General features: G+C 37.9%; 1 protein-coding gene across 2 annotated transcripts in view; it reads left to right on the forward strand.

Moving 5' to 3' along the window:
* Window positions 1-2,373: 2,373 nt before the first annotated feature.
* Window positions 2,374-15,127, forward strand: part of glg1a (golgi glycoprotein 1a) — a 49,499-nt gene continuing 36,745 nt past the window's right edge. For both annotated transcript variants that reach the window (XM_023263392.3, XM_023263393.3), the window contains exons 1-2: window positions 2,374-2,735; window positions 14,433-14,462. In XM_023263392.3, the coding sequence (XP_023119160.1) occupies window positions 2,403-2,735; window positions 14,433-14,462 (363 nt within the window). In that variant the 5' untranslated portion in view covers window positions 2,374-2,402. The remainder of the gene's footprint in view (window positions 2,736-14,432; window positions 14,463-15,127) is intronic.

Genomic DNA, 15,127 nt, shown 5'->3' on the forward strand with positions numbered 1-15,127 from the left:
TGGGGTCACTCAGACAATTTCTTGTTTTCCATGAAAACTCACATTTTTATTCATGCGCTAACATAATTGCACAAGGATTTTATAATCATCAATTAGCCTTTCAACACCATTAGTTAACACAATGTAGGATTAGAGCACAGGAGTGATGGTTGCTGGAAATGGGCCTCTGTACCCCTATGTAGAAATTCCATTAAAATCAGCTGTTTCCAGCTAAAATAGTCATTTACCACATTAGCAATGTCTAGACTGTATTTCTGATTCATTTAATGTTATCTTCATTGAAAAAAATGTTGGGCTTTTTTTGGTTTTTTTTTGATTTTTTTAGATAAAGACATTTCTAAGTGACCCCAAACTTTTGAACAGTAGTGTATATTGTTTTGGCAGGTATAGAAGAAGTTTTAGCCCAGCTATGTAGAGTTGCAGTGCTTTGTCAGCTAAACAATTAGTCACTTGTGAGAAAATCAATTAGTATTTATAAAATATCCTCCCCTCTGAGTTGCTCAGATCTGTGGATTTGCCACTCATCTATGTCATATGTGACAGTAAATCAAAAATCTTTAGCTTTTGTGCAATTTAACTGGAAAAAAAATTCTGTAAATTTAAATTAATGGATGCGTATAGTGGATATTTTTTAAATAGCATTGTATAGACTAAAGTTTTTTATTGTTAATGAAAATACCCACAAATCAATGGCAGATGCCTCTTAATGACAAACATCTTGGTAAGGATCTATGTACTTGTTTAGTCATGAATTGTTACAAAAAGTGGCACCAAAGAAGTACATTTAATTTTGAAGTGAGAAAATACACTTATTAACGTACCCTGACAGACATCGTTTCTTACCACAATCTTCAGCATTTTTGTACTGACATTTCCTCCCACTTATCACCTGACTAAATTGCAGACACTGAATCTTTTTAGCAATATAATCGCAGTTTGTGACAAAAGAAATGTATCTTTCAAGTCGTTCGGCATTTGTCTCATGTGACTGATGTTTTGAAAGGGTAAAATTAGTCTGGTGATGTTCAATGCATTCTTATTGTCAACAAGCCCAATGTGCAGATTCAAACTAATAAAAAAGAATGTATTTCATGTTAACTTGCTGTTGCTGGGAAGATTCCTGTTACAATATTATGATCGTGGCTCTAGACTCTGAGGGTAACTTGTTTTTCTATAACAAACCAGATAAGACCTTAATGCCTTTGCTGTGACAAATAGCTTTGGTTTTATTTGATTTGATAACATTACTGTTTAAGTTGAGATTTACAAAAAATATTTTAACTGCTATTGTGTAAAGGGAATACTGCTGTTAAAATGCACTATATTTGTTTAAAGTGTTTTCAAACCAAATGTGATTGCATTTTTGTTCATATAGCAGTACTTTCAAAATAAAACTGTGGAATACACTACTTTTAAATAAATTTTGTGCATAACAATGCGATTAATCACAGAAAATCATGCTATTAATTGCTAGAAAAAAAATGTAACCATTGCCCAGCACTAGTATTTTTACTTACGGTAAGTGTTTTCTCTGCGTCCAGTATGCCATACCTTATGTCACTGTGCCATTGAGCTCCAGTGTTGTCCAAAGATATTAAAAACGTTATAGTGAGACACACAGTTGCACATGTTCCTTTATTACTATGAACACATACACAGACACAGACGCACATGCACACACACACACTACAGTTACTTTCAGTACTACAAACGCCATCATACTGATCCAATAGCACATCAAATTGGATTCATGGATTAATTCACTGCTGAAAATAGTCCCTATTTAAAAATAACTTTATATTTGTAGGCTATTCTTAAAGATTTGTGAATTTCTCAATAGAAATGACTCACTGCATTGACCACTAGACTAACACATTGTTGGCCATTGTCTTTTGTATAGGATTTACTGATTTATTGAGTGTATTTTGTTAACTGTAAGAGATTATGCATATTGAGGGATTTTGAATAAAATTTTGGTACCTGTACCAAAAATCACATATTGAATGGGAACTGCTTTGCAAAAAATGAAAATGATGATGAATGATGGAGTCACAGTCAGCTGGTGCATCATTTACCATCAAGTGTTTTTTTTTTTTTTTATAGTTACTGACAAAGTGGTTCAGTACCAGCTTTTACACAAATTTAAACTTCTTAAATGTTTTCGTCTGTCATTGAAATGATAAAGAATGGCAGGAAAAGACGTTCCCGTGGTGGTTGCTTGATTGGATGATTGAGAGCAGGGACCCACAGGCACAGACTCATCATTTAGGAGCTGTCCACAGCCGTCCACCAACAAAAACTAAACAGGAAAAAAAAAAAAAAAACCGTCGACAACTTTAATTCCAGTTCCCATATTTCCGACAGCTCCTGAACGCAGCAGCAGGCTGACTGGCTCTGTGAAGATGGCGGACTGTATACGTGTTCCTCTGCTCCTGCTTTTGATGTGCATCTTGTCGTTTGTGCATTCAATTCGAGGAGAAAACAATGTTATTGCCAAACTTGCTGGCAATCCTGAAAACCTACCAAACCCAGCCGGAGTTCTGGGGCCCGCTGCGGGGAACCCGGGAGCCATTGAGAAGAACCAGGGCGCTGGGGCCTCGCTATCGCGGAGGCGCTCTGCCGGCTTGAAGTTGGCTGAGGAGGCGGTGTGCAGGGAGGACCTGACCCGGCTTTGCCCCAAACATTCCTGGAACAACAACCTGGCGGTACTGGAGTGTCTCCAGGACAGGAAAGAGGTAAACTAGCGGGCGTGAGCAATGTGGCTGCTGGGAAAGAAGCAGGGTGTGCCTGCTGAACAAACTAGCTAGCGTTAGCTGCCACAGTTAGCCAGCTGCTAGCCCCATCGTATTGAGAGAACGTCACGCCAAATGTCGGCCAAAAGTGCAGCAATTTACGAGTTATGACATTCAGTGTGACACTAACTGCACAAAGAGGTCGAAAACGTGTTCAGAGTCGTCTCATCAGGGTACTCTCTCCAGTTCGGCATCATGCAATTTTACGAAAGGCATGTAACTTCTTCAAGACTTGCGAGTGTTTGAATCATGTTCCTTTATAGCTTTAGCGTCTCCCAAAATATATCAAACTGGAAAAGCCACAGACTGACAAATGATAATTAAAAAACAATGGAAAATATTAAAATAATCCATGTTTTGTTAACTATTAGTAAACCAAATTTACCAGAAGGCATGGCTGTCACAGGTTCACTCTTTTGTTCAGTTTATTGTTATACACATTGGCATACATCTGGGCTAGCTGGCGGCTAAATGTAAAATTGTCCACGAAAATTTCCAACTTAAAGGCTTACTATCCAAAGACACACACTGACACAGTGTGTTTGAGGCAGACCAGTAACCTGGTAGCTTTTCAAACTGGGTTAGCTTACGTTAAGACAGCTCAGCTTGAGCGAGATGGTAGCTAAACCATTACCAGGGCTTTAGCTCGTTGATTTTTGGCTTGTTTCACACCAACCACATTATATTTAATGTTACCCTAAAAGGTTTCAGTTGCATTCACTTGGGGTAACAGTGAATTGGTAATAGGTGGCAGATGAATTTAGATTTGTAATTGTTTTGTAGTATAAACGTCACTGCAAGGAACATAAAGGAGTTAAAATCCATTTTGTCTGTGGAGTCTCTCATTTCTGCCCTGGCAATGGTTGTTAGTGTCCTCCCTCTTCTGGCTGGGGCAGCACCAGGATTAGTACTCTGAGGATTTTTGGATAGTGACTATTGCCCTTGCATGTTTAGACAACATTTAACCAGGAAAATCAATTAACTCTCCCTTTCTTTTTCAGTCCCAGTGCCTAGGATTCGCCCGTACCATTTTTTTTTTTTTGTATATTATGAAGCTGATTATTTTCTGCAAATACCTTATTTTTCCATTTGAAGATCAAGCTACATGTTTGTATTACAAGTGTTAAATGTTTCATAACATGTCCTATGTAACATATAGTAATACGTGGAAAAAACTATGATCCGTGAGCTGATATTTGGTTGTAGAACAAACAGATTCAGAAAACTTTATTTGTTCCCAGTGAGCAATTAAAAAGGCATGTGGAGCAGGCAGTGCAACAATGATGTAAGAAATTAAGTAGAAAAAAAGAAAGATAACTAATGTAAATAAATAACACACACACCTATATATATATATATATTTAACAGGCACAAATGTAGAACAAGTAAGACAATAATATAATATAAAAAAATAGAATGAAAAGAAAAAAACACAAAGTTACTAACAAGCTAGTGCAAATACGACATTCTAGTGTAAATATGGATGAACAGTGTATACAGGTGCAACAAGCATCTCACCAACATTGAGTGTAGGGCTGTAACTAACAGTTATTTTAATCAAGAAATCTGTCACCCATTTCTTTGATTACTTGATTAATAAGTCACTCAATAATTTGTCACAAATGTTTCAAAAATGTCTGTCAGTGACAAGCTGTTTCCATAGCAGTCCAATAATGAAAGCTATTTAGTTTACAATGAATGGGAGAAGAAAAAGCCATTTATCGCAACCATAATGCTGCAAATATGAAGCATTTGGTGGCTTAGATGAGTTCTATTTTCATACAACCTCGTTATCTGTAAACTGAATTTAACCTAGGTGAAGAGATAATGTTTTCTTGATGATCTGTGAGTAGCTTCCTGGTGACTTTCCACATCTTGCGCCAACTTTGGTCCAAAGATATTATTAAAGAAAGATGGAGGACCACTTAACTCGGACAAGAAAAAAAGTCTCTTTCCCAGGCTTGCTAGTGATTTTCTGAGCACCAGGTTGCATTTGTGAACTTTAGGCCCCTCCAAGGTCTCCTTGAGAGATCAACTCAGGGCCGCTGCTTTTGACTGGGTGGCAACGGATTCCTCACTCATTTGTTTAAGCTCATTAGCTGCTTGTCTGCAGCAAAACTACAGTGGACTGAGACATCACTGTATGCTAGGACAAGAGCTTACAGCAGCTAAGACAGAGCTTGGTTTGTGTCTATTATCTGCTTACTCACAATCACAAGACAATGTCCTCTCTGGTGGTAGACGTCGTTGTGAAACACCCTGTCTTTAGCTTATCTGTGGAAATGTAGGGCAGTGAACTAGTGGCAAAAAGCTAAAAGGCAAACAATGGGACAGTATACAAAGTGCAAGAGCCAGTAAAGCAATCATCTATGAAGCCAGTATTAAAAATGACTACTGATGATATCAGGCTTTGAAACTGCAAAAATACGAAACCGTTTTTGTACTTAAATATAAGGATATGCTATGATAGTAAATGGAGTATCTTTTCTTGACTGTTTGACAGACAGAACAAGCAATTTGTATGTGCAAAATTTGACTAATTTAACTCAGTTTTTTAATTTTGTTTTGATGGTTACAGTGGTTAAGTTTAATACTTTCAGTTTTCTGAAAAAAGGCCAGTCAGCCTACATCATAATTTGCAGTTAAATCAAGAAAAAAATAGTTTGCAGTTACAGTTCTCGCTGGAAGATCACCCCGTTAAGTGATCAATAATAATGGGATTAGTCGCTGCCCTTTACAGTGCACTGGGTGTAACATTTTTATGTAAATCAGTAAACACAGTTTTCTCTGTTATCTGATTTTTTAACTGGAAAGATTTTTTAAAAATGAAATGATGTTCAATCATCTCTGTTAAAAGCTAAGGTAGATGCTGGGGGTGGGGGGGTGGGGGTGGGGTGGGGTGGGGGGGGGTGTTCCTTGTTAAACAGTTCCTTGTTCCTCTGACAAGGTGGCAGTTTAATATTGTCTGCTAATGACCAACCCAGTGTCATGCGCACCAGTTTCAGGCTGTTGGTTTGTTTTTGTCAAGACCTTTTGAAACCTTTTTAATGACACTGAGAATGATGTCATGACTGAAATTGGCATGAGAGTGAAAATAATGTCATATCAAATGTTTTGGTTTTTTTACACAGAGGTTTTGACATAGAAAGAGAGCAAGTGTGGTCCTTAGAATTTTACTGCCCATCTTTTGTGATAATCATTTACTTGTTCCCCAGGATTGGTTGCTCCCTCTGCTAGACCCAAGTAGAACTTCATCATTTTATTTTTTTATGGGGGGGTAAACTTTAAATCTGCATGACTGGGCTGATGTCTTTGTGGACAGTAATCAAAGTAAATTATGTGCGAGTGTGTTCACCACTGTTGAATTTTAAAAAATTGTCTTTGGACCTGTTGCCAGAGCAAATTTTGTTGCAGAATGTTTTATATTTATAGACTACCGTTCAAAAGTTTAGGGTGACAACCATCACTCCTGTGTCTTCCTTGTGCAATTATGTTAGTACATTAATTAAAGTGTGAGTTTTTATGGAAAACCTAAAATTGTTTGGGTGACCCCAAACTTTTGAACTACTTTTTGAATATATATATATATATATATATATATATATATATATATATATATATATATATATATATATATATATATATACACACACACACACACATACACATAATGTATGGAAACTTGATTGATCTATTCATGTGATGATGAGGTTGATCACCTAAACACCAACTCCACATATACAATAACTTTATCAATCCCCGAAGGAAAATTCAATATCTGATAACATAACATATCTGCTGCTTCTCATTTTATATCCTCAGTGTAATATTGATAGAAGGTTGCCCAGTCTTTTCTTGAGGTGATATTTTTCTTTCTCACTCAAAGAAATGATCAGACAAAACATGTTGTGATGTTTGGTTCTGTAGCCCTCATGATATGAAATTAATGCAGATTAAGTCGCAGTAAAGCCGTGTTTTAGGTCGAAGGTGTCATGTCTCTATGCCTGCCATGCCAGCTTTGTTAGAAGCCTGAGCTGCCCAGTTGGCACTCTGCTGCTACGGTTCTCTGGTTCAAGGGTGAGATTAAGAGCTGCTTTTAGACTTGATGCATTTTTGTGTGTCTCTGGCCTGCCCGCTGTCAGTCCTGCTGGTGGCTGTGGTTTTGTGTACGTGGTGCAGAGTCTCTGAGTCCAGAGGGAGGAGGCTCTGGAGATTGAAGACTTTGCTTTGGCCTGTTGGCTGCATGAAGCTTCCATGTGACTGTTTCTGATTCGTCCCACCAATTGGACTCAGTGCCATAATTATCAATCAGCACATTGGAGCTCCAGGACAGCGTCTTGTAAAACAGGCTTTGACCAGTGTATTTAGCTGCTATGCTGTACGTGTTGAAAAGCACAAGGAATGGGACCCCAAATCAGGCAATGTCTGTGATGTTTTGAGTTCCTAGCTTCTGTGCTCTAAAGCTTTGGTGCTCGCTGTTTGTCTGCTTATCAGGACTTGTGTGTTTTCAGCTCTTGATATTTCCCTGTCTAAGTGATGCCAATCTAAAAACATCCTTTACAGAGATACTGCACTAAAATACAGTCATTAGTGATTGTGTTTTCCCATGCTGGCAAATGTTTTAATTGTTGATTACCTATTGAAGCTAAATGATTGTGCTTTTTACACCATTACATTCATCAGATTTAGATACCAACTTACTTGGAATTCATGTAACACAAATGATAAGCTAGCTAGTAGAATATAATGCACTGATTAGAACTGTCAGTTATAAGCTATATTGCAAAAAGTATTTGGTAAATAAAGCAACAATATTTCAGCTTGCCTTGGAGCAAGATTATTACCAGTATGTAATTGCTTTTATTGGCTTATCTTGCATTATCCTAAATAAAGACAGGAGCTTTTAGTTTGTTTTGATAAATGTATTTTGTTGCTCAGCCAAGAAGAAGAAAAAAATGTTCCTGGTTGCTAAGCAACATTCTTTAGTGTCCTTCCAGCATCCAGTCTTTGTCTGACGGTATATTCAGGCTTAATGTTGACCGTGTCTGACACTGTTAAAGTGTTGATCCGACTTCAGCTCTGCTTCTGTTGTGTTTAAATGGAAGTGATATTACCAGCTGTTAAAAAAAAGTCTCGGGCACCTCAGTGCTTGTAGCTCATCCTCTGATGTTCTGTTTTTAGATATTTTTAACTGTTGTTGGGACTTGCAAGTTGCTTGTTAATCGTCCAAGATCATACAACAATCTTTGGCGCTTGAATCACCAAGTAAATTACAATTCTCTCCACGTTTAGTGACAGGCTTTGTGATCTCACACTTCTTTTAGCACCTCCTTCTCAAAGTTGTCATGAAGGTTGTGAAAGAAGGATGTTTGCTCAATGACTGTGGTCTTGTCATACGTCTTCTACAAGTCATTTCAAAAATGTAACCGACTACAACAGGACGGCCACTAACAACTATTTTACCAATTTAGTCAAGTAATCCAAATAAAGTTTCCTAAAAAACAGTGATGTGACATTATAATTTAAGATAATTTTTTTTTGACAAGCTGTAAGTCATTGTGTAGTGCAATACAGTGTGAAATGGAAAGGTTTACATGTGAAAGTGCAAAACTGTAGAGTTAAACTGGAAACTCCAACATGATAAAAATACATGAAAAAGAGGTTTCAATATTTAAGTCAGTAGTATATCCCCAAAAGAAAGTTCTTTTAAACCCCTTAAAGTGAAAAAAATCAACCTGTAAATTAAACAAATTGCAACATAGACATGGTAATTAATTTACAAATACAGGGCAGCTAAACCAAATAAATGTCTTCTTATTGTGTTATTTGTCTTTTATTTGTAAAATAAATAAATAAAAAATAAAGCTGAATTCACAGCACAGCCATTGTCTTTAACTTATGTCTATGGTGACTTTGTCAGACAATGGGAAACTGGGATTTCAGCTGCTTTAAAATCTAGTATTTGTGAGTGGAGTGAGCAAGAGAGAAGCAAACAGGCATAAAATGGTTCCATGCCAAATAGCCTATATGTTTGTTTTTTCCTTTTGAGGTGCATTGTGCTGTGCTGCTGTGGTATGCTATCAAAAACTTTTTTAATAGTATATTACGCAATGATAATGAAGTTACATTGATATATTACATTATATTGTTTTAAAAAATTAAAGATAAAGTTTGAATCAATCTGTGATCACTGTTGGCAAATAAAGATTATTTTAACAGAGCCGCTTAGTGGAAAAACCTTAATGAAGGTGTGTGATTTGGGGACGCTAATTCTTTTAGAAGATGATAAAGTATAGAGACAGAGAGACAAATGTTCATTTTCAATAAAGGCACATTATTATGACAAGGCAGATAACATTTATTGGCTGGTCATTATTTCAAGCAGGATACAGATGCAGTGTACAAACCATTACTCTGCCAAGGAACGTGGCGGAGTAATGGATTTGTTAAAGATTTCTGTATCATTGCAAGAGAGCAACATGACATCACTGTGACTATGACTACAAGTGAACACTACGTCAGCTGCCTGCTGACGATCAAATGAGTGCGATCCTACTACAAATCCACTGCTGCGGACTTATCGGGACTTATCCGTCGGAAGTCATACAACAACTGAGCAGCCTTAGCGGGATACTGCGCTCTGAGTACATTTCTTGTTTTTGTTTTGTGATAATTTGAAGTACTGCCATACTTGGGAAGCCTTGGGTTTTTTAAAGCTTTTACACTGATGTGAGTTGGACACTGGTGTTGCCCTCATTGCTTAAAATTTTAGCCCGGAGTGCAGCTAATCAGTGACTGGAGCCAAAAATGACTTGCACCATGACATAATATGCAATGAATATACAATGAACTAAAGCATAAAAACCCCTCATCTAATATCATTGATGTGGACTGTTCCATGGCTAAACAATGGGTGTAGCTTGAATAGGTGAGGTGTATTTTAGCAGTCAGTAGTTTGCTAAAATACATGTCAGCTATGTGAGTGTTCTTTAATTGTGGCAATTTTCAAGCAGCACTCCTTCAGAAAATACTTTTTTTATTCATTCATTTACACATTATTTAAACATACGTCAGTCAGAGACAATGCATCAGTGCAAAAACTAAGAGAAGGATCAATGTAATGATGAACTAAAAAGCGTAGATGCCTGAGAATCTCACAATACAGTCTCTCATACCAAGCATTTGTTTTAAGCACTAGTTTGAACGCTTGTAGTGCAGACAGTTAACATGGTCACAATATTTGCTCTGCACATGAATGGTCTGAGCAGACCCTTGTGAACTTTGGTGGATTGTCTGGCTTTTGTGGACACGTTTGCAGATGTGCGTTGAGTAGTTCTGGGTAACTTGAATGCAGAAAAAGTTATTTTAACAGTTTGTCTTTGCCAGTGTGCTGCCTCTAGTCCCCCTCGATTAGCCTTTAATTGGCTGCTTGAAAATGAACCGTGCACCACTCCCTGTAACTCCTAGCATGTACAACACACAGTTGCGTAAAGTTCTTGCTTTGAGGCCACTGGAGATGTTCTGCTGACAGTCTAGTTGATGTGCTGATGTCAACTGAAGCATTTCAATTAAACGCTCTTTCCCCTGCTGCGCTGTCTTCAAGCATTGCGTCTGTTTTTGTTGGACTTGCTCTTTTTGAAGTGTGAAATTCTTTTGTGAATATGTTTGTTGTATGAGTTTAAATTGTGAATTTTGTTGGTTAAACAAAATGAGGCTGCAGCTTGTAACAGGTGTTTTCACTCTTTTCTGGCATTTCATAGATTAAACAGTCAATTCTGTGAAAGTAATGATTATATTATTTGATAATTGTATAACCAAAGATAATGTATGTTGAGTTGCAACAATTTTGGCAATTCCTTGAATAATTTCTCAAGTGAAAATGCCAAAAGTTTCCTTTTGTCTTGTATAATGTTAAATTGAACACCTTAGGATTTTTGTTGAACAAGAAAAGCAATTTGAAGACCTGAACTTGGATTTAAGAAATTTCAATGGACATTGGTACATTTTATAGACCATTTAAGTACTGATTGATCAATACAATAATCACAGGCTCTTCAGTTAATACAGATACCTTCTTGGGTTTTTGACGCTCAGAGATTTACTGCCAGAAGTTAATGAAATTAAGCTGGTCCATTTAATTGTATGCTGAATGATATTTAATTTAAACAAGTTAATTATTGCTTTCAAACTGAGAAAGTAGTGCTCAAGAAGAAAGCTATGAACACACTAACGCCCAGCGGCTGCTCTCTGCTTCATGACTCAGAAGGTGTTGGAAATGACTGGCTTCCCTCTGGATTCTCCCCTCCTTTCTGTCATGTGTCATTTTCACTCTTCATCTCCTCCTCTCTCCCACTTCCAATTATAGCTCAACCTCGCTCTATTTTTCCAAGACAAAAAAGGGAGCTGATTAAGTTTAATTGAGCTGCAGCTATTACATTAGATGGAGGCTTTAACAGATTTGTCACATTCAGTGATTGGAGCAACAAAAGAGCCTAATTATTTCAAGTATGTGAATGGGTGTGTCTCTGAAGACTGTAGGTTTTATTTCTGTGTTGTGTATTTTACAGCTGTAACAGCCATTCAGAGATGGATTGAATAGAATTCAAAATCCTTCTTATGACATATAAAGCTCTTAACAACCAATCTCCATCATACCTTAAAGACCTGATAGTACCATATTATCCTAGCAGAACTCTTCGCTCTCAGACTGCAGGCTTACTTGTTGTTCCTAGAATCTATAAAAGTAGAATGGGAGGCAGAGCCTTCAGTTATCAGGCACCTCTCCTGTGGAACCAGCTCCCAGTTTGGGTTCGGGAGGCGGACACCCTCTCTATTTTTAAGACCAGGCTTAAAACCTTCCTTTTTGACAAAGCTTATAGTTAGGGCTGACTGGGTGACCCTGAGGGGGTGAGCTGGTGTTTTCATTTGCATAACTGACTCCCCCTCTTGACGTCCCTTTAGTTTGCCCCTAGTTATGCTGCTATAGGCCTAGGCTGCTGGGGAACCTCTCTTGATGCACTGAGCCCTTCTCTAACTACCTATGTATTTACTATATATACCATTATTGCATTACATTCACTCTGTTTCTTTCTGTGTCCTTTCTCCGAGTGTCCCTGGTCCCAGAGCTGGATGCTGGATGCTTCAGATGTGTGGCTGTGTTTTATGGTCCTTGTGTCCCACCCCCCCACCTCCCTATCTCTACCCCTCTATCTGTATCCCTCTATCTCTACCTCTACCCCTCTATCTCTACCTTTCTACCTCTTCTGTCCCTCTCAACCCGCCCGGCCAGCAGGCAGATGGGTCCCCCCACATTAGAGCCGGGTTCTGCTCGAGGTTTTTTTCCCTGTTAAAAGGGTGTTTTCCTTGCCACTGTCGCCTTTTGGCTTGCTCTGGGGGTCAGGCATATGGGTTCTGTAAAGCGTCTCGAGACAATTTGACTGTAATTGGCGCTATATAAATAAAATTGAATTGAATTGAATTGATTAATTCAACAATTTAAATTTAGAGTTGATTCAGATGAACAGTTTATTTGCTGTTGCCCAACAAAACCCTATATTACCACACTCTTATCAGCTTTACTTGTTAAGAAATAGATTAGAACTTTTGGTTTTCTGAAACATGAAGGCCCCCTGACAGAGCTGGATAGTTGCCTGCATTAGTCACTTTGGGCTCTGCAGCAGTGTAATGTAATGTCTGGCTGTTTATCCCAGAGGTGGGCTGAGTGTGTGCCGATGTGATGGTGATACAGAAACAGAGGTTAAAAAAAAACAGATATCTTGTGGTGTTTGATCCAGCATCAGACTGTCCAGCTCTATCCACGTTACCCAGCCCACTTCTTGTCAACAAACGATTGATTGCAAGTGGGTTGAGTCTGCACAAAAACAAAATTAGGGCAGTACATCTGGGAACAAACTGCATTTTTTTGTTAATTCTAGTTTGGCAGCTGCACAACATAACCTACAAACAAAGTCAGTGTGTTTTATAGGTTAGTTTTTTGTATTCTAGTGATTGCCTTTACAGTTTTGCCGTCATGACATCAACAGTCAATGTCAAGGGATTATAAGCAATTATCAACTGTTTGAGACTTTGCTTTTCTTTGATTCCTTTATTTGTATCTGCTTATTAGGTTTTTGGGCATAACAGTACATAAATTCCACTGTTTGCTATGCACCTCAGTTTTGGAGTTATGGTTTGGTGCACTTTCCAAAGAAAACAAAAGCATGCATAATGCATAAAATACATGTTAAATATTAATATTCCATGGTTTCTCATATGTTCTAATTACTCCGTCAAGGAACGCGGCAGAGTTATGTGAAGATCGGCGCATGTTTGTCTGTGCGCAGCATTATTCATAAACGGATTTTGATGAAATTTTCAGGGAAGGTCAGAAATGACACGAGTTTCACCTGAATATGTTTTGGCAGTGATGCAGCTACTAGTCTGGAAATTTTTGTATCATTGCGAGATAGCAGCACGGCATCACTGTAACTATGACAAGTGAACACTACGTCAGCTGCCTGCTGCGATCACATGATTGCAATCCTACTACAAATCAACTGCTGCGGACTGATCAGGACTTGCCTGTCAGAAATCATTCAACAACTGAGCAGCCTTGGTGGAGTACTGCACTCTCTGAGTGCTTGTCTTGTTCTTATCATATCAGTTAAAGCAACCATACTTGGATATTATCAACAAGAAATAAATAACAAAATAAAACAAATGTTAGAAATATTGATTTTAAGACTTGGATCTGTACTGTGAAATATACAGTATGTAAAATATATCTATTCACTCAAGTGCATCGTATTCATAACTAATAAATATTTTAAAGCCATAAAACACAGCAAAGTAGTATGTCTCTCTCTTTTTGTCAGCACTGGCAACTCAGCATCTTGTCTCACTAAACTTTATTGGAGTTGTTTGTTATGGAATTGGTATTAAACACTAAAACCCGGGATTTTACATTTAGTGAGAGCTCCTTACAGTGCTTGGTCGGTTGACCTTTATATATATAGTGTGAACAGACAAGCTGCATATTGTGGCATTTTTAATGTGTACTGTGAACACATTCTATGGGATTCATAAAATCCCTTTTGAATTTTCAACCTGGAAGTGAGAACCTGACTTCTGACAGCAAATCTGAATGCACACAAAGAAGTTTTTTTTAAAATTATGGTTTTTAATCATCTAAACCTGTTTTTTTTTTTTTTGATTATTCAGAATTCAGTAAAAATTATTGTTTTTATGGGATTGTTAGTCTGCATTCATTCAGCTGCTGGTAGAGGCACAAAGGTAGACAGGCCACCTCAGGTTAACACAGCACAGCAGGAAAACTTGGTCCCCATGTTGCTCTAGAAGCTGCGTCCCAACTCTGAAGGCCACCTACGAACTCGTGCTATTCAAAGATTTACCGTCCCCAAACTGCGCTGCTTCCTTAAATAAGATGCCGGCAGTGGCTTAACCATAATGTCAGTGCCTGATGCTACCGCTAGACTTGTCTAGAAAAGCTTGCAATGGATTATAGGATATTATAAGTTGCAGAAGATACACTGTACCCTCAATGTAAGCAAAATAAGTCCTAAACATGAAGTGAATCTCCAGATTACCATCTAACTTTTTTGTTCTCTTTTCCTCTTTCAGGAAACAGAAATTGCTGCTGAATGCAACCATGTAAGTCTCTACCCTAAAGCACCATTTTCCAGGATGCACCCTGTCATCCTGTTTTTTCATGTTGTGTATGTTAAATGTATAACACCTGACAGTTGTTTTCCAACAACAGGGACAGTAGTTTGCTACCTCTGTTTACCTAAGCACCTGAAATATAAGTAACTTGCAGTTTTCCTTGAGCTTTCTGCTGCACAAGCTTATTAGCTGTTGCGTTTTTATCCTTATTACTTTCAGCACTTCTCATCTAAAGTGTTTTTGACATAATCTAAGGCTGACATCTGACTATCAGCAAAATGCAGCCCAGTTTTAATTAAGATGACTTGGTGACATTTGTCATTGATATCAAATCAATGTTTGCTGAGGGCTGAAGTGAAAAGCAAATATTTCTCACTCTGGCTATATCCTTTAATAGCTGAACATCACGCTTTCACCTCCTACTATACACAAATTAGCCACAACATTATGACCACTGACAGGTGAAGTGAATAGCATAGATCATCTTGTTATATTGCAACACTCTACTGGGAAACTTTGAGTCCTGACATTCATGTGGATGTTTGACATGTACCACCCACCTAAACATTGCAGGTCAAGCAGCCCCCTAACCCTAGCCCCTCAATATCAGAAGTAATCCTTGATGCCAATTCCCATCCTCAGCAGAACAATAG

Source organism: Amphiprion ocellaris, chromosome 3, assembly GCF_022539595.1.
Source record: "Amphiprion ocellaris isolate individual 3 ecotype Okinawa chromosome 3, ASM2253959v1, whole genome shotgun sequence".
Taxonomy (NCBI): Eukaryota; Metazoa; Chordata; class Actinopteri; family Pomacentridae; genus Amphiprion; species Amphiprion ocellaris.